The 20633-nt window shown below is 34.0% G+C and overlaps 3 protein-coding genes across 10 annotated transcripts in view; 1 reads left to right on the top strand and 2 right to left on the bottom strand.

Annotated features, from left to right (window-relative positions):
• Positions 1 to 20633, top strand: part of LOC133190382 (uncharacterized) — a 48835-nt gene that overhangs the window by 21753 nt on the left and 6449 nt on the right. Inside the window, exons 26-28 of the mRNA XM_061325985.1 lie at positions 16911 to 17030; positions 17585 to 17660; positions 20231 to 20354. Coding sequence (XP_061181969.1) covers positions 16911 to 17030; positions 17585 to 17660; positions 20231 to 20354 — 320 coding nt within the window. The remainder of the gene's footprint in view (positions 1 to 16910; positions 17031 to 17584; positions 17661 to 20230; positions 20355 to 20633) is intronic.
• Positions 1 to 20633, bottom strand: part of LOC133190361 (uncharacterized) — a 231401-nt gene that overhangs the window by 206236 nt on the left and 4532 nt on the right. The gene's annotated exons all lie outside the window — the stretch shown is intronic.
• Positions 4756 to 15711, bottom strand: LOC133190368 (BTB/POZ domain-containing protein 17-like). 4 transcript variants are annotated; one of them, XM_061325954.1, is made up of 2 exons: positions 15547 to 15711; positions 4756 to 7191 (listed from the first exon to the last, which is right to left on the bottom strand). In XM_061325954.1, the coding sequence occupies exon 2, from the start codon at positions 7110 to 7112 to the stop codon at positions 5823 to 5825; it is 1290 nt and encodes a 429-aa protein (XP_061181938.1). In that variant the 5' UTR covers positions 7113 to 7191; positions 15547 to 15711; the 3' UTR covers positions 4756 to 5822. The 4 variants fall into 4 exon arrangements, with proteins under 4 accessions (XP_061181938.1, XP_061181939.1, XP_061181941.1 ...); XM_061325955.1 differs by lacking the exon at positions 15547 to 15711 and adding an exon at positions 10660 to 11040; XM_061325957.1 differs by lacking the exon at positions 15547 to 15711 and adding an exon at positions 8802 to 9008.

Raw genomic sequence — 20633 nt, 5'->3', positions numbered from 1 at the left:
AAGATTCCAAGTAGTGGCTTAGGGCTACAGATAGGATTGTAACAGGAAAGGAAAACCATTGCTATAAATGACAGTAAGGCATGGAAAAAGCTCATTAGATTCTATCAGAGGTCTCCTAAAAAATCAAAGACATGGAAGCTTATTGAGGTCATCATGGATACAATCAGTCACATGACATGCAACCTCAGTTAATGGTGGACACTTGTTTTCTGTCATATAAAATTTATATGTTGATTCATTATTAATGCTTTTTTGCTGAACATGTTATTGTGGGTTTTAGATAAATGAAATTGTTGAGACATTGATGAGAAAAAACAAAAGGATCTAGGAAATAAAGAAATTAAACTTTAATGTCAAATTATTATAGCTATTATACCTCTCCCAGCTGTTTTTTGGTGATTGCAGACAGCCCCCCATTGAATTAATAGATCAATTTAAAAAAGCCATCTTTTTTCAACCCTTGCATAGGCTCTTATTGCAAAAATTTTATATATATAATTGTTCCCTGTCATTTGTAAGCCTACTGTTCAGTTAGAATTATTTTATTATATTACTTTTTATCTGATAACAAAAATGGGATGATATTTCTGACGCTGAAATATGACTTGCTGGGTTCTATTTTCTGGAGCAATGTCTCGTGGCCCATTTCTGTTACACACCAATTTGCATGTTTTCTGTAAAACAGTAAAATGTATTGGCTGAATTGTGTAGAAAAATTATCTTTTATCAATATGATTAAACTTAACATTGCAATGTCCAGTTCTGAAAGAGGATTAAATAAACTTTGTTACTAAAATGACCAAAAAAAAAAAATGTTCTGTAGGTGCAATGTTTAAAGTATTAGTCATCTGAAATTTTCCTTCACTGAATTAAATGGATGGATAATGTTATTTCAGGGTAGCCAAGGCTAGATATAAAAGATACAAGCATTCCATTGTCATTTAACCAAAAAAAATTCTTATTATAAATACAGTTCATTCATATAAATTCACAGCTAGTACAGTAAAGATGTCCAATCTGAGGGAACTCGGAGCGGTAATTATTGGAGACGGCAGGCGAAAGGGGGATAACTAAGTGCACTTAATATACCTGCAAATAATCTTCTAGAGATAACGATCATATGCCAACAGAAATTATATGGAAATTTGAAAGGGAGGATGCATAGGGTTGAATTTCTAATTTCTAGTGGAGCCATCCGGATCAGGAAATTAGTCTCTGCTTTGCAGATGTGATACAATGTGATTATTAGATATGCGCAGAGAGACAGAAATAGTTATGAAATAATCAATTAATTTCATTTGGAGGCTCTGGACAAATTCAATCAATTATAAAGTCAAGTGGTTAATTTTTTTGGCATATTTACATTTTAAGCAGCAGATGCTGAACGTTTTTCTGGAATTCAACTGAAGTTCTTTTTTACTCTTGAATTTTTTTTTTTATCTTTACCTGTTCCATTTTCATAAAGCCAAGCTTCTGAGCTGTTTTTATTTTTACAACAAAATCTTTTAATAAACTTTGAGATTTGATGAAATGTCAAACAAAAGCAGAGTGATTCACAAAGTGTCACTGATATTTGGTTCACAATAGATGCCAGGGGCAGAGGTGATTATAGCATTACCCAAATCTTCTTTTACGTAATTTGATAGATTGTATATATGCATATGGTACAACAAACTGGTCAGCTGATTGGTGCAGTGTTTACAATTAAGCACATCTAATGTGCAAAATATTAAATACATATTGAAAGCATGCCAAAGACTGGGGGATTTTGCTTTGGTTGAATGTTCCGTCAAAGTACACAGCATGTCCATTTATTTTTAGTGTGTCCATTGCAGTGATGTTAAGGGGATGGTCATAATTATGCAACATACACACCAGAGTACAATTGTATTATATGTAAAAAAAGACAAAAATGCTTGTCCATTTCAGTTATTAAATAGAATGGTCTGGGGGTAGAAGTTTAGTCATTCACCAGCTTTAGGAAAAATGTATTTAATAATGATATGTATAGAAAATGTGCCTGTTATAGCCTTATTGCAGTGTACCATGTAGACAGTCTGTCTCGGTGTTAAATCATAGATTTGATGGTATTGGCGATAAAATGACTTAAATCGCCTCCTACACTTTATAGATGGGAACAATCCAGCTTTGGGGAAGAATATTATTGCCATAGTGAATTTTGTTTCAAGAAAAAAAAAATATGGCCAAGTTTTGACAGTATACAAAACCCTGACATCACTAGACTACCAGTCTCTAGCCTGTCTCATTTTGTGGAGGGCAATTTTATCAATTGCTCTGAATTAATGATGAAAACGGGTCAATCGAGGGGTCCTGCATATCCATCATTAAGATTAACTACTATATGATGTACTGTAAAAAGGCAGCCTTTTAAAATTTACCTGCAAACCTCTCCTGAAAAAGCAGTTGTCGACATGTTTGTTTATGAAATAGTTGGGTTGTCCGAGAGTTTGTTTAACATTTTATAGTGTGCAGTGATTATGCCATCTTCCCTGGCCTGCCACCCTGCACAAGACCCAAGTTTCTACTTGACAAAACAAACTTTTCCTATAGTTTTCTGCATTAGGAGGAGACTGGTTTGAGACCCACCTCTTGTCTACAATTTTGAACGGAGAGGTTTCTTGTCTTCTCTGTGCAATCAAGTGCCTTAATATTGATTCCCCACTTGGAAGACATTGAGTAAATAATCTTTCTTCTTGAATTGTCCCTTGTAATATCTTTTCTTCATGGATGCTATCATTGTACTTATTAATATGATGGCATTTCACGAAGAACTTGTCACTAACATATGACAATTTTCCCATCTGTACTTCTTAGTTCAGAACTATTGATTTTTTGATCATTTCCTTTTGGGGGAATTATATTAAGCCTCTGCCCTTCAAAAAAGGAAGTTGATATTTCTCATCTTTTGATTCATTTTGTCTAAACCTTCAGGAAATATTTATCTGAGAATCAAATTCAAATTTCAGATTGCAAAAAACAATATTCTCTAAATGGCACAAGCATGTTAACAGTATCCGTATTATGGAAAAAGTCCAACTTCTTTCAGGGCCTGACAATTATGGAAATTCATCATTGTGTCAAGATAATGATTTCAGTGATTATGCAAATAAAAGAATAAGAGAATAATAAAATATTGAAAATTATTTAATGATCTTGATAAAATTCCACTTGAAAATGGTTCATAATAGGAAAAAGACATTTTATCTATGCTTTAGTTCTTTAAGAAGGAATTAATTGTTGGTGCCTGACGCCAGTGTTTCGCCTCTGATAAATGCCCAGTCTGCCCAAATGAACACGTCTATTCATGGCTCACAGACCAATTTAAAGCCACCCGATCTATGTAAAACAGAAAAAAATAATAACCTGATATGCCTTATTTACTGTCAACAAGAAAAAAATCATTGCAACTGGGGCCTCTAGTTTGGTTGAACTGTCACCAGTTCTGGTTGGAACACAGCTTTTTTTTTCTTCACCACTTTTAAAGTAAAAAAAAAGTAGGAGTTGAATGTGATGGTCATTGCTTTGGCACCATGTTGTTGTTTTTTTCTCAGAAGCCTGATTAATAAAAATCAGAAATGAAAGCATCCAGATGGTGCTCTCTTCAATTTTTTAGTTATATAGCTAGAGGTTATTTGAGGGTAGAGATTTTTGGAGAAATGGATGAAATATTTTTTTCTTTAGGTCAATTTGAATTAATACTTGTATTGAAAAAAAAACCATACTTCCCTTTCTGGAAATGGAAGTGAGATATCATTATATGTATCATATATTTTCTTGAGGGAGTCCTTGTATCTTGTGCTCTTGATAATTGTAACAAGAGAGTGTAACAGTATTTTTCTTTGAAGTGCCCCTCCCCCCTTCCCAATACTTCTCTTGTTTACATACCCATCAATCATTTTTTTTTTGTTAAATATTTTGATTATGTAAGCATCTTGATGCTTTTATATCAGAAATATTTTTACGAAGGAAATCATTTGGAAATCTGATCTTGCTGTGTTTATAATTATTTTGTAAGCAATATTACTTCATATCTATACTGTCGGAAACATTTATAGCAGCCATCATTTTTCCCACTATTACCCACATTTGTTTGAGATTTTTCATACCTAATCTTAGTAAATTCTCATGGGAAGATCGATATAAGAAATCCTACATAAAAAAATCTTTTGTGCCAATGGCATTTTATAATATAAGCAATTTTTGTTAGTCTTTGCTCACCAGAGGCAGGATTTTTTTTGTGTGTGTGCGTGATTTCAGGGTGAGCCAGGGCACTAGGCCGAAATTAGTCTCCAGATAGGGATCTGACATTGTTTTTTCGCCAGACCGAAAATCAGCAAATAGGAAAAAAAAAGGCGTCCGAGAGGAGCCTCCAAATTGACATCCCTGCTCAGACTCTAATTTCTGGCTCGTTATGAAAGAATAACATTTAAAAAAAAACCCTGTTGCATATTTATACAGAGGTTGATCACAGCATGACAAATACTGGATAATTTTCACGTACTTGAAAGTTGGAGTAGGTTATCTTATGGTGTGCCTTAGCTGAACTTATGATAGCTCGATTATACATTATTTTGTAAAGCGATTTATTGGTTCAGTATTGATGTTCCTATCACGTACATAAACAACTTTATCAGAAGTATTTGTAGAAAATGCCACATACTAGATGTCTTTATCGGAACATGACCAAAACATTTTTCGCTGATAACTAAGATGAAAGAAAACAAACGTTGTAAAGCATTTTTTCTTGTACATTTAATGACATAAAAAAAACAACATAAGCAATAGTGTTCATACAATATTGAGCAAAAACAACTTGTTTCAATAGTATCTGAAGTAGGATCATGTGTACATTGACGATCAATATAATCCTTTTAAGCTTTAATTACTTCTGATAATGATTATAAAGTGCATGACTGATCATAAAACCCAAAGCAGCATTTCAAATTGGTCAAATTTTCTTGGCTTCAAATTTTCCAATTTCCTTGAATTACACAAAACCCCATGCTTCACTGAGGACTTTTCAAAAAAAACAAAAAACAAAAAACCAAGCTCGCAAGGTTTCCTGACATATTTGATATTCCTTCAAATATGCTAAATTAAATTATTTAAAAATGTTCTGGTAGGATAAAAAAAAGGGCTTAATTGCTAGTTAGTGAAGGAGTTCTGCACAGAGTTTAGACTGGATGAAAAGAGGAGACAAATTGCCTCTAATTACCCTGCTAGTCAAGTCTGGATAAAATGCTCCCATTGCATAAGGTCCCCCAGATCCTATCTTTTAAAGAATCTTCAAAGCCAAGGTACATTGCTAGTTTTTCCAGCTCTGCTGGTATGTGAGCATTTGGGATTTCCTTCAAACTAGAGTTTCACTCAATTTAATTCTAAATTAAGTGCACTAATATGATTTGGTGAACCATGAACACCTAGTTTTTCTAGAATGGCTGTTAAATATATGTAGCTTTAGTGGAAAATGTCATGTTTGATCTATAAAACTCAAAGTTTACACAGATTAAAAACCCAAAGTATTTACGTGAATTTTCAGCCATGTCTTTCCCTAATAGCAGCAATGAAATTATCTCTTCGATGTTGAATTCAAATTTAATGTTTAGGTAATTTAAAGTACATAAATTTCAAAGGAATCAAAAACATTTTGACAAGCTTCACTCAATGTAACAAGCAGTTTTTTTGACAGAGATTTATTGTGATGGAGAAGAAATGCAAATAGCACTGTAATCAAGGGCGAAAAAAAAAAAATTATACACTGCATACTGCAGTCCTTAAAAATATGCCATCATAGAACACATTCAAGAGGATCTGTCTCCAGTTTGAACACTAGCATTTTGTACATAGTTTGCTGCAGACGACACATTGTACATTTGAGGGATGGGTGAGAAAGTCTGTTGGTTAGGTGGGGAAGGAGGGGCAGGAGCCACCTCATACAGTCTTTGATACTCCCTACTTTCTTGCAGAAGGTTACTGTAAATTTGACTTTGCACAACGGGGGGAGGCTGAGGGTTCTGTATTAATACTGCGGGAGAACAGTGGGTTTGACTGGGAACACTGCGATTCAAATTCTGGTTAGAACTTGATAGCGTTTTGGGTGAGTTCATACCGTTGTTTTCAGCACTGTTGGGTCTGGTTCTATTGAGAGTTCTTTTGGTGAACTGAACCCCTACAAAGTCATCCCTTGCTTCAGGTACGTCTTTAAAACAGTGATATCGCACTGCATTCTCTACAAGTTCTTGTACTTGTGGGAAGTTTTTGAATACACCATTTTTCTGCAAGTGATACAGGACTTTCCGATGAAGAAGTGGATAGCGAATATTGACTAGTATGTCCTCTATGAGATTTTTGTCGGCTAACTGGTTCCTTTTCATCCATTCAGTAGCAGACGTCAGTATCACATTCTCTTCAGCATTGCAGTCATCACATTTCAGTAAATCACTCACCAAGTGCCAACTACAAAAGGGCCACCTTTCAGAAGCAATCAAGTCACGGAACTTGGCACATAGCACTTTGTAGCAGAGATCACAAATTTCATCAGAATACAAATTTCCTTCATAAATGTCACATATGATGTCAATTGAAAATCCTCTACATCCATCAGTAGTATCGATCATATTGAGAAGAATTTGACTGATGTAGCTCTGACAATGTTGGATTAAGGGTTTGACTTGATATTTTTCGGCCAGACTATGGAGGGGAAGTACATAGTCCCTATGAAGCCAGACAGCCCCACTGTATATGAAGTAGAGAAACCGACTAAACACCATACTGCACTCAGGTGCCTCCTTCAAATTCAAAACTGGTCTGGACTGAGAATCACTAGATTTGAGTTCATTCAACATGGTGGCCAGAATCTCACTTTTTAATCCAAGAATCATTCTGTGTCCTCTGAAAACAAATTGTCCATCATTCACATTAAGAATCACGTCACAGAGGGATTCACTGTCAAATAAAGATTCAAACGACTGGTTTGTCTTGACCTTCTTACTTTCGTTGGTGAGGGTCTGCCCCTCAATGACCTCTGGAACATTTTCTGGAGGCATTGAGGGGTCAGGGTAGTGTTGACCGCTGGGACTGAATCGCTTCATCCTTTTGATGCGGCATCTTAGCTCATCCTGAGCTGGTCTCGTGTGATGTGCCAGGATTGGAGTTTGATCAAATTGTCACCTGAAAAGAGAGATTAGCACACCATTAATGCTTTTGAAGGAACCTGAGTCACTTCAATTCAAAGACTCTTTAGAAAAGCAGGCTTGATGAAATCAATGGAGAATAATGAAGATGAAGTGCCACCTTAATTGAGCATGTGTCTGGAGAATGGAACAAATGCATTTAATCAGGCGGGCAGTGTTTCCCGAGATATACCTGGTTTTGTATGGCCAGGTTTATAAACTACCTTGTCTTATAAACCCAGCCTTGCAGTATAAATAGCACAGCTGCCAATGGGGCTATCTGATTTAAATATTTAATGAAAATTAACTCCTGCCAGGGAACAAATGGAAAAAAAATGTAACAGTGGGTGAGGAAACAACTATTCCAATGTAATTGTTCAAGTACTTAAAAGGAACTTGGAGTAACGTTTGACATTCTGCATGCCCCCATGTTTGCTGAACAATAATCATTTGGGATCAGTTGATGACAGATGAAATCCCTTGTTATACAGAGGCACTTGAGAAGATTTATCTCTTAGCCTTTAACATGCAGCAGTGACATTCTTTTAAAGAAAATCTTTCTCTCAGACTCTAAGGTTCTTTTTTTATCAACCTGTCAAGGCTAATCACTGTTCCTTATCATTTCTAATCAGTATTGCATCAACACTCACTACCCACCAAACAATCACATTTAACATAAGCCCCCCCAATAAACATATTTTTGTCCTTACGAAAATGAGATAAAGTTCTGCTGAGAAGAAATTGCAGGAACTTGTCCAAGAATAATATGTAGGTTTTATTTTCTTCAAACAGAATTTGTGTTACTCTACTAGAAGGGCATTATCCATGTCCAACCCATTTTTGCATGTTTGCACGGATCTTGGCCTAAATGTCTGGAAAATATCAATCTCTGCCTTGATCTCTTCAATTTTTTTAATAACAAGTAGTGATTCCATTTGACCATGTTTGCATTGCGACAGTACATCAAATTGCATGTTGATTTAATTTTGGGGGGATCATTTCCAATCAATCTTCTGTGACTAAGGAAGCTCTATAAAGTAATTGTCATTGACAAATTTCACCACTGTCTCAGTCAGAAGCGACATTCATTACAAAAATTTTCAAAGATAAATGAGATAATTTTTAGAAATTTACATTGTCACAGCACCAATAAATTTTCGAAGGAAGAGAATCAATGCGACATTTGTCTATTAATTGACTCTGCATCCTGACTTGCATCTAATTAAGCATGAAGTATGTGATAGATTGTCAACACTGGTTTCTCATTGGGGAAGTCTTTAAGAAAATGGATATTTTATTGATACTAATAAATATAAAAGTTAAGTTTTCATTTGACAAGAAAATTTGGAATAAGTTGGCAATCAGGGAATTTAAATTAAAAAAAAAAATCTAATTAAGATCAGGAAATACAGGAAGTCTCATAGCAATATGTATTTTAAAAATATTAATTCAGATTATTTTTTGGTAAAAAAAAAAAAGATAATTATATTAAATTAAAGTTTTTTTTAAATATTTACAAAAAAAGTAAAATTTTAAAATTTTGATTAAACTGAAATTGAAAGAAGTCATATATGAAAATATTGATTTCAATGAACATTTAATTATTACCTTGAGAAATCTTGATCATTGTGAAGTATATCTCCTGTTTGATAAATAATATCCAACTGTGTTTTTGTCATTAAACCAAAATATTAAATAATGCCTGACGAACTGAGAAGTGATGTATGATTAAGTCACCTGTGATTGGCTGAACTCTGTGACCTTGGGGTCAAATTGACAGAAATAAACTCAGCGTTAACTAATAGGTCTATCTGTTCGACACCTCTCCGTCTTTGTAGTACTTGTGTGAAGGTATAAATTATGTGTGGTTCTGAATAAATTCAGCAAAGTAGTAGCTAATGTAATTAGATTTTTTTTCTATGTACATTTGTCCTGAAGGAAAACGGATATGTGGAAACATTGTCTCGAATCAATTAAATAGATCAGACTTGTGGTGTAACAGAATATTATTTATTCCCCGGTGTTTATGTCAATTGTGTACTGACTTGTGGAGGGACCCTTGGGCAATACAGGGACTGATATTGTCTCCTGAAAAATGTGGACATTCAGATGTAAGAGTGCTTAATTAGTTTGATTAATAAACATTTGTTAAAGCAGTTTGTCCTTTTGGGATGAAAGGGGACAATAAATATGTCATTTTAATGGGTCCTAGACAGTTTCAATGGCTGGGAAAGGCAATGCCTTAGACAATGGGGTGTAGGGTATAACATTTATGATGGAATTACTAATGATTTACAGGCCCAATCTGTTACATTTGCAGTTGAAAATGTAATGATATACAACTGTGCTCTATGACAAGAGAGAATGAAAATTGAGCATTTGCATTTGATTCATTTGATTTATAAGCTCATTCTACAGACATTAAAACCTATTATCTATGTTAACAGTTTGCAGTTGTATAGAAAGAGAGAGCGATAGAATGAGAGGGAGAGAAAATGAATGAGAGAGTAAACAAAATCAGTTGGAGTGGCCAGGTCCTTGAGACACATTCATGTCTCTACTTCAGAGAGTCCGGAAGTCTGTGTTGATTGTATATAATAATTTGCTGATAATATTAACAACCCACATCTGCTGGTGGAGATTCAATAAAAGTTGGCTCTGTGAAACAAAAAACCAGAATACCACCCATAAGTCTCCTAATGGACTCAGGCTCCAGGCTCATAATCAAAAGAATCAGACCTCAAGTTGGATCTCAGATGAGATAGATCTCGAGATATCAACAGTAGAATTTTCAAGAAAGTAGATCTGTGAAATTGGGGCAAAAAAAACTTAAAATGTGTCTTTATGAGAAATATAAATAAAAATTTTCATTTATGATGGATGGTTTTTGCAGATGTATGTATTTGTGTTAAAGGGTCCTTTCTTCTATTGCAATATTTTAGAGAATGAGAAGTTTTGAGAGAAATATGGTCAATTAATAATGAAATACAGGCTGAACAGGTGTATTGAACTAGAGAATAGATGATTTAGCAGAGAAAACAGAAAAGAGATCTTTTTGAAGTTGTCAAGTGCTGATGTATTCATATTTCCTGTGGGGTGTTATAATTTGCCGCTTCATCAAGTAACTACATTTTCTGAAATTGATGGTTTGAAATCTCTACACAGACACTGGAATGGGCCAGAAAATTTCAGGGAGTAAAATACAGTTTTCTTCCCAAGCCATTAGAATATTTTTCAGCCCCCATCCATCATGCAGTAATAGCTCGATCAAATTTTTTTTTCCTTAAGAGCAAAATATGGCATGTGTCACAGAACGAAATCTTCATTTATCATAAATGGCTATTTATCTTCAATTTATGATGAATTTCAGATCTATATTTGTTGAAAGAAATTCAAGAAGGGAATATTTTATAGATTAATTTATCAACACAAACATGAGAACAAAAAACCATTCTGTTCTACTAACCTTGTAAGCTGGTTATATGTTAAAAATCCATTTTCACAATAACACTAACACTTTTACCCACGAAACATGAGAGCTTCTTTAAGAAACAACTCGGAAGATAAAGTCAATGAATTAAAAGGTTTTTCGCTATTTTACCCCCTCGTAACCTTATGTGCCTGTCAATATACCAATCTCATCAAAGTAATAGGAGTTGGTCTGTCATATTTCTTCATAATTTCTCTGCGGTTAAGCTCTAGGAGGTTATTGTAGAGCTAGGCAGCCATGCATGCCCTCAGAATAATGTCTCCACTTTAATGCCTACAGCTAAAAAAAATCTTTCCCGATTAGGGTCAGCTTTTGCCAAATATTGTTACGCACAGGATAATGGGCATTATTATGATATGAGAGATAAAATAAAATTGATCATAAATAATTTGTTTTTCAATGAACTTCCCCCTATGCAAAGTTTGAATTCAGTGAATTGAATGTGCGTGCTTTATATAATATTCATATTTCTTTTAATCGTTGGTGTATGAAATTATGGCATTGTTTTCTAAGCTAGCATGTTATACATGTACACTTGGCCAATTGAGTAGAATTGAACACAAACAAAAAATAAAATCTTCAAAGGAAAACTAAATGAAAAATTAGTTTTCCAAATAATTATTTCACAAATTACACGGCACAATTTAAAGCTAAGTCAAGTTAATTTCAGTTTGTACTCAAATGTCAGGTTGTGTCATCTTTCACCTGATTTTGAATGAGACTCAGCATTTATGCTTATTTATAAACAATAAGGTACCCCCCTTTGGTTGTAAACTGATACTGCAGTGTCACACTTGGCAGTCGTTTGTCATTGAAAATTATGCATTTCATTAGACAGTGCCTCGAATTGCACTTATGATTTTAATAAAAGAATAAATATGACTTTGCAGAAATCATACAAATTTTTTGGAGACCTGTTTCAATCATGCTAATGGGGCAGTTTGTCCTTTGAAATGTGATAAAAAGAAAACACAAGGAAAAATTACCTCAAATTACCGGATTTGCTTGAGATGACGCCAGAACAAATTGCTTGTCATGTAATCTTCAGCTTTATGTGAAGATAACCTTTTTTTCTCATGGACTTTTAAAAGTTGTGATCAGATTTAGTTTCCAGGCATAGATGTCTGATCTTATTATTTAAAATTGTCTTCAACTGACATGATAATCCAATTAGACCAGATACACTATCAAGAATGTACTTTCTTTAAGACTTAAAAAAAATCCTTGCACTGACTATCTTCACTGGTTTCAAATCGAGGTTATGTCATTTGATTGAGGTTCAGTCATACCCTCAGATTTTGTGTAATGAATGTAAGAAATACCAAACTTTCAAGAGTCCTTGTTGCTCGGATTAAAACAATTCTTAATCTGGGTGTTATCACCTAGATGTTGAAATTTAAGCCTCTCGTGTACCAGCCCCTTTTCAACACAAATTGATAGAAAAATAAGCGAAGTTTGTCAACTACTCTCAGGATGTCCATAGCTTTGACCAGACTATCCAGCTTTGTCTTACACAATTATAATCTTAGCGTTATCACCTGGACCAAGATAAGAGCCCGTCAACCCACTTATCTGAAACAGGTATGTTTGGGACTGTCTGGGTGCTGGAGCCAGTGTGGGGATGAAGGTGTGAGGATCGCAAACAAGCTAGAGCATGAAGAACCCACCGTGGCGTCAACCGGGAAATTTACAAACTGGATTTAATAGTGGTCCTATTGATGTAATGGCAAGATATCAGGGCTGTATAAATTGGGGACATTTTCCTCTCTTCATTTCATTTGACTGGGAATAAAAGATATGTTTTTAAAACTTCCACCCAAGGTATTTACATTGGTTGTCTGGGTTTTATCTGGAAAAGGTGAAAGGGGGAAATCGGAAAGATTGTCACTAAATGACCCTAGTGACAAGCTGCGTTATCTGTGCAGTTGATCACTTTGTAGATCAGAGCTGTTCACCGAGTCTTGTTTGCCACCCATAGTCCCCATTTCAAAAGATCAGATTAAACAAGAACTTATCAAAGAAATCTCCTAGCTTTCTATTTTTCTCGTTTACTGAAAGCGGTCATTTCTTGGGCTTTGACGATAAAGAGAGCCCTAGAGGTAGACACAAAAAGCAGAATGAATCCTAAAGGAGGGATATTGACTCTTAGTGGAGTCCATTGTCAAAACATTTGTACAGGCCTTCCAGTTGAATTGACTTGTAAATAATGCTTGGTTAGACATTTCACTGATGATTTACCATGTTTAGGTATTAGTCGCTGATTTTTCATAGTGTCCATTTAAGCATTGTGATTGCAGTGACGCCACGTAATGAAAAAAAGTGATCATGTGAAACATTTTACTAATCACCCCTCATTTTTCTCAATCTCTTCACATAATATTTGATATCTGACCATAAGTGATTTATAGTTATTGTATAGGGCTCCATGATTGGTGTGGAAAAATATTTATTTCAGTCTGGAATGTCCATAAACTGTCCAAGACCAAATGAGCATCTCACCGTTGAAAACCAGTAATTTATAGGGGACTAGTTTATAGTCATCAGATTGACCTGAATTTATTGATTATAGTTTATAGGTTTATAAGGCAGGAAATTGACATCAAATTTATGTTTGTTAAATTAAGAGTATTTACCCTGTCAAGAGGGATAGCGGCCATAAAGCTGTTTTTGTTAGTATTAGGATTACATTGATATGCTTTCATGGCAGGTGTATTTACCAAACAATAGGAGTTCTAGTGATGTATTTATTTATTTAGTATGAATAATAAGTCAGAAGCAAAGAGGTCTTCTTTAAAAATCAGTGCAGAATTTAGAAAGATGGAGGAAATGACTGTATATAATTTATGACTTTTGATGGAGGAGGTTAAAATTCAGTACATTGTTTCATGGAATTATAATTCCTGTATCTGAACTAAGCTTTCTTGAGAGTTTCCTTTCCATTGCTATTGCAATGATTCAAACATAACTTCTAACTCAGATTTTGTTCCTGTCTATGTAAAGAAAGATATATAAGAAGATATTCAGATTCAGATAATGTTGCATATGATCAGTAACAGTGCAATATTCTGTAGTCTTTTCTTTATGTGGTAAGTAAAAAGATATGGATGTCCACAATAACATTCACAAGTTATATTGACCATCTTTTTCAATCAAGCTTCCCTAGGAATGTTGGAATGCTTTGCTGCAATAACTTGTTTCCGGAATTCCAAGACAGGAATGAAGCCACAGCTCCATAAAATATTGCATGTTGGTAAACGTAACATCAAGTTACGCTCTTTCTGATAGGGTTGGTGTGATTTCATCAGGTTTTTGATGAATTCTTCCTGACAAAGCGTGGCATTATTCACTGTTCATCACACATTTCTATCTCCATCAAGGTATTAACAATTGTTTTCGGAGTTCTTCCGATGAGTTCTGCCTTCAAGGCCTACAAGAATTCCCTCTTAAATACTTCATGGCTGCAGCCAATGATCTTTATATTCTCCAGGGATTATGTTGTGTTTTTTCTTGAGGCCATTAACAGAAGCAAGATTTTTCCCCCTGTTTCCTTTGATAAGAAAGCATACATTAAAGTTGTCTAACACATTATTTAAGAGAGCAAGACATTGCAGCCCTGACTTTATTTCACTTGTTATTGATTGCGCTATGTACATTTTAACAAGGAAAATTGCAAATGGGAATTGTCAGGGGGAAAGATTAGGTTTTAGAGGGAAACAGGGAGGAACACAAGTTTATCAGTCACTAATACGTACTCCTCCCATGCCTCGGTGTCTCAATTTATATACAGAAATGTTCATGATCATGAGAGATCACAATATTTTTTTGTAGCATTATAGCAGCCAACACCTTGAAGAGAACTCCTAGTTAACTATTGGGGTTTTTTATTGCTTCCCATTTGAATGCCCACCACTCTTACAGATCATGACATGGCTATCAAAATTCTATGGAGAGAGAGAGACAGAGAGAGAGAGAGATGAGAGAGAGAAAGTGTGAGAGAGAGAGCACTGAGTACCCTGTTGTAACATTATGTTCCTAAGATTGTTGGATTAAAGAGAACATGAAAACATCATTACTAAAAAAAAAGAACTTCAGATCAAAGTTACATAAAGCTGTACCATGGAGGGAAGAGATCCTTTACTTAAATGTGTAGGTCCCTGTAAAACGTCTTGTCTAGATTCTAATCAGATCCACTGCAATTTAACAGAGTAATCTGTTCTTAAATCAGTTTGTCTTTTTGAACCCATCCAAGGTAATAAATCATTTCTATATATAAAAAAACCCCACAGTATTATTACATGACATTACATGAGCAAGCATGGATGATTGGCCGTGCCAGTAGTATGGGATTTTGTGCTCTGCGAGCGTGCAGTTCTTACGACCCGAGACTTTAATATACTTGGCTCCACACTGACCAGGGTATAGCCTTTATTGTGGGGATCGCTTTGAAAATACGGATTTGGTCGATTTAAGAACTTGAATAAACAGTGTAGAGAATTGTGAGATAAATCCTCAAGGAAATGAGTTTTCCTAATGCACCCACTACTTTTTTGGCTGGTAAAAAATGTTTGAAAAGCTCTACGCCTTCAACTATGAGAGGGGAACAGCTATAATAGAATGTTTATCTTTGGGGAGGTGTGATTTTGATCTTGCAAACAAACTTTTTAACTTATCATTGTGCCCCATATGATCAGTTAGAGAAGAATCAAATTTTCAGATAACAAAAAATCAAGATAGGAAAAAATGGAATTCCATAGTCAAACCATTTTTTAAGTAAACGGCAGCAAAAATCATTGATTTATCATTCAAGCTCGTTAGAGATAAAATTGTCAATTTTCAAGATGAAAAAAATGTGATATATATTACCTGTAATTTGTATAAAACGTAATCCAAACTCTCACTGATACAGCGTGTGGTCGTCCATGTAAACAAATGGCTGGAGTATGGAACAGTCAGGGATGTTTGTGTTGATTCGGTGAGCTTTAATCTCCATCTGAGGGACACTCTTGTGGGAGTCTCTTAGTTTACTTAATTTAAATATTCTAGAGCATACACTTAAAATAAAAAAAAAAATCCTAAATGCACACCATATCAGTTAATCTGGAGAATAATACAAAATATCAGCTGTAAAATGAAGGAAATAATCTTATCTTTAACATTTGTCTGAATTATTGCGTGTAGAACTTGTGGTATTTAAAGTATTTTTTTTTTTTTTTAACACATGCTTGATGTAGATTGATTAAGTAAGGAATACTATAAATAAAGTGATATAATGGTGACTGTACAAAAATGCCACAGTTCATGTCAAGGAATAAAAAGAACAAAGAGGAGAAAATAAATTTGATAAAAAGTACAATGGGGGAAAAAAAACTACGACCTGTTCTTGAGCCTGCAAATTGATTGAAAGAATCTTTGTAATTGACTTGTCTGTCTCCCTAAGCCATCCTTTATTGTTAGCTTGTAAAGGTTAAAGCACCTTATAAAAAAATCTTCATAAGATAAATTAAACTTTAATTATATATTACGGTACCTAGGGATGATGGGATTAAGGAATCCAAGGGGAGTGAGATATAAAATGTTCTAGTCATGTTCAATTTTTAAGATTTCACTTTTACTTTTCCAAACAATATGGGTGATGGAGAGAGGGTGTTTTACGGAAATCCAAGGGGAGAAATAGTTTTGCCTGGGATTAGTTTAGAATAGTATTTCACAAACACATGTTAGAGATGTCTATTTTCCTTATGGATTTTATTTTTTCCCCCATTTGTGCCAGCTGGCATGAGAAGACAGACTTTTATGCTTAGATTTTTATTTCCCATTAGTCACTGTTTACTGAAAGTTACAGAAAGTGTTTGATTATCAATGTATCATGTTATGTAATGAATGCCGACTTTGGCAGATGTAAGAGTCCCGCATTAGTGTCCTCCAACTTCTGAATACTGGCCTGCCCTCACTAGGGATCTTTTTACTGGCAATCAACAAATCCAGTTCCTGTTTGATGAATGTCATTTAATATCCAATTTCTTGAAGGAACATGACTTGTTATGTAAATTCGCCTCTTATGAGATCAATAAATGATATTACTTCATCTCTGGAAACCCTCAAGTGTGGAAACAGTTTCCCTCTCCACCCTAATGAATTAAAAAACCATAATTACTAGACCAGAGGTTGTGTCATTGAGTTTGATTGCTTTAATAATCTAAAAGAACTTTTCCTTTGGTGTTTTTCAGGAAGTTTGTGGACCAATGTTTCGGACCATTCTCAGCTGGTCTGGTCGCTACAGGGGTCTACGCTCGCCTGAGGAAAGAGACACAGTCGCTACAAAAAGATCTGATGGTGAAAGTCAGGGAGTAAGTCAGGTCAAGGTTATCAGAGGTCAAAGTTCACTTGTTAAGTCACAGTTGCTTAGTTACTGAGATAAATATCAGAGCTAATTACATTTTTTGAAATATGAAGCAAATGTAGAACATTAATTTAGAAAGTTCATTTTGAAATCACACTTCTGACTTTTTGAGTATCATTTTTTTTTCCTTTTGATGTTTTTGGGAATTGACAATAACAGTGTAAGATGTGCATTAGTTTAAGTAAAGCATATGCCTTTGACAAGTTTCATGACAAAATCATTTTCCAAATGTTATCCTGTTTCCTGTGATTGATATTAATGATTCAAAATGTACTTGAAAGTCCATAATTTCTGTCAAAATCAAGATGGAAATACCTAGGGCATCAGGAGAATAAAAATTTCTTCTGTGAACCGAGAAGGATTACCACACACAAACTGTGATTAAAACATACAGCATGAGCGAATTAATATTGATAGATGTGATATCCTAAAAAAAATATTGCGTAACGTATTTTCTGAGAATTATGTAAGATTGAATGTGTATTTATGACTTTTTATCAGGAGAGAAGGCAAGCTATATACAGGGTTAATGTCCAACAACAGCGACAAGATAAAATTGCCGGAGAGAGAACTCAAGGTATATTGCCACGAAAATGGTGAAGTCAACTGATTTTATATCAAATAAATCAAAGAAAATTAGATTGAAAACAGTGAGGTCCAATTATTTGAAGTGCAAAATGATTATATTAATGGAGAAAGACCTTCAGCATTAAAAAACAACCAAAAAACCGAGACCCAACGTACACAAAAACTGTTTTGAATCAATAGAGTTTCATGAGGTTTTTGCTTGTACTATAAATGAGAAAAAAGGAAAGAAAGAGAAAACCTGATGTATTCCAGTGCATTGAACTGTCAGTATACTGTCAGTAGTTCATGACAGAAGTGTAAACACATAGTAGATTCATTGATTATGCAGTGCAAAACAATACATTTTATAATGAAATATGAAAATTGACACATTGGAGCTAATCAAAGAGAACAGTCTTTAGATGGCAATATCAAGGGATAGCATTGAAGCCAACTACTATCATATATATTCACCATAAATATCCCTGTATGTAGTTCATCTACAAGTATTTCATTAGAGAAGGAAATTTAGAACATTGCTTATACAAAATGAATATCAAAAATGATTTTAAAAATCTAAAAATATATGCTGTGAAGAATTTGTGCTCAATCTTACATTCCCCCTTTTTTATCAGTTATTTTTATTGAATAACGGTACTTTAAAATTAATTAAATTAGGTGTTGTTTTTCTTCCAAGAAAAGTTTGCTTGTGTGGGTTTTTTAGTGTATTAATCAAATGTTCAGGAAATTGACACCCACCCCATTTGTTGAATTATGGAGTTTAATCTATCAATGCAAAGTAAGAAATCCCATTAAACACATTCTAATTTCCTTAAACATGATTTAGAAATGAGAAAAGTAGTATAGTCTTATGAAAAGTAAGCTGGTACTGTGTGGTTTATCAGATTTCACTAATGCAATTCCCTAAAATGTCTTTCAATATTCTGTAAGAAATATTGAAAAATAAAATGCATTAGTTTTTCTTGAGTGATATAAGTGAATTCTGGAGCCATTACATTCTTCGGTTTAGGAATTTTGGAAGATATTTATTTCTTATGATAGAAAATTATGCATTAGGAATTGTGGCTTTTCATTATAATATAAAACAAACCCTCTGTAACATATCCCACAGGCATTGCTGAAATTAAATATAAATTCTCTCTGTGACACAAGTAATGCAAAAACCAACAACAGATATTTAGCAAGATCAAAAGGGGTCAAAATACCAGGGGTCATTATACATATCTGATTAGAGTGGTAGATTTATGAACATGTTCATCAATATAAAAAGAAGTGAAAAGACAGAATGATGGAATAGTGGAAGTTAAACACATTGTTGTCAGTTCTTATAAACAAATGTTTTATGCAGCATATCCTGTTTCTATGACTTGTTTAGTCCTAACTTTTTTTCCTTGGGACTATATACGTATGATTTAGGGGGTCTTTTTTATGTTATTGTATAATGTACTGAAGAACAAGTTTATTGTTGCTTTATGAAGCAATTTCCCACTTTGTTATTAACACAAACACCTGAGGTGATAAAGCTTAAATAAAACTTGTCAGCGGGGAAGAGTTACAATGTCAATTTATCAGCAGTGGTCTTGTTCTGAATAATTTCGTTAATTTTCTTAATTGTTTAGTAGATATACTGGTCATGCATTAGGTGAGGTGTGTGCATCTATTAAGCTGCATATGCTAAACAAAACCTTGTACAAATGTAGACTTCATCAATAAATATGTAAATTTCCAATAAATTTCCCCTATGATTCTTTACAAATAAGAATACAGTTCATTTTCTCATGAACTACCGTGAATGGGCATGAATATCTCCATTGTTACGTCATAATACCTCACTCGACATCAGAACTATAGTGCAAACTGTTCTGCTTTAAAAATGACATTGAATGGCGTTATTTGAGGCAAATCATCAGAAAATAATGTAAATATAAGAAATGAATTTAATTTTTGAAAATTCATGAGGTACATGAACTACAACGCTTCACACCGGCATATTTATCATGAAGCGCTACCGCGCTTCATGAAATATGCTGGCGTGAAGTGTCGTAGTTCATGTCCTCATGAATCTTCAAAAATTAAATTCATTTCTTAAGTGTATGCACTGTGCACTCACTTCATATTTCAGTGATCAGTGTTAACATGGTCATTAAAGTTAAAATTTATATGAAATATTGTTTCAAAAACGTGACTTTTTGTATACTTTAATTCTTTCTGATAATAGAAGAATAAAATTTGGTTTAAATGTAGTATCCATCATGATGCAAGTATTCTGTTTCTCAACTTTCTTTTCTTCAATAAACAATATGCATCAGCTTCATTAAAAAATTATAAAAAAAAAAGAAGAAGAAAATTACTTCAGAAATATTTTAATTTGTTCTTTTTTTTTTTCGTTTTATAAAGGTTATGACATTTTTAAAAGAAAAATCTTAAAACCAAAAGAAGAATATTTCAAACACTCAAAATTCCACTTTTCTCCTAAATTGTTTTGAAGTTCATACCTTCAGAGCTACAGTCTCATTAGCGACATCTGGATTTATTTGAAATGATTTTTTTTTATTGTAGATAACCATTCTTCAAGGTGCAAAGTTATTAGAGAAGTTTTATATAGAGAGGGTCTTGCCTAAGATGAATATGACCGAAGAGGAATTCTGGGAAAGAAAAATGTTAGAATATAGAGATTGGAGAGGTAAACTAAAACCCCCCAACAAAAAATAAAAAATAAAACAAACAAACAAACAAAACAAAACAAAATAAAACTAATGTCAAATTTATCCTAATCTTTGCTTAACACAACTTCTTATATAAAATCGAAGGACAGAGATGATTAAAAAGCACACAGTGGAGATTATCAATACACAGTATGCAACGTAACATTGTGAAATCATGGCAGCCTTTCAAATCACCTCAAATTATCCAAAACCAATAGATAATGTGGCTGTAGGAACCGGTGGATGGGACACAAGGT

The sequence above is a fragment of the Saccostrea echinata genome, unplaced genomic scaffold, assembly GCF_033153115.1.
Source record: "Saccostrea echinata isolate AGI-Se365-2 ecotype Australia unplaced genomic scaffold, CSIRO_AGI_Sech_v1 ptg000022l, whole genome shotgun sequence".
Classification (NCBI taxonomy): Eukaryota; Metazoa; Mollusca; class Bivalvia; order Ostreida; family Ostreidae; genus Saccostrea; species Saccostrea echinata.
The sequence above is the reverse complement of the archived record's forward strand: the minus strand, read 5'-3'. Positions and strand labels throughout refer to the sequence as shown.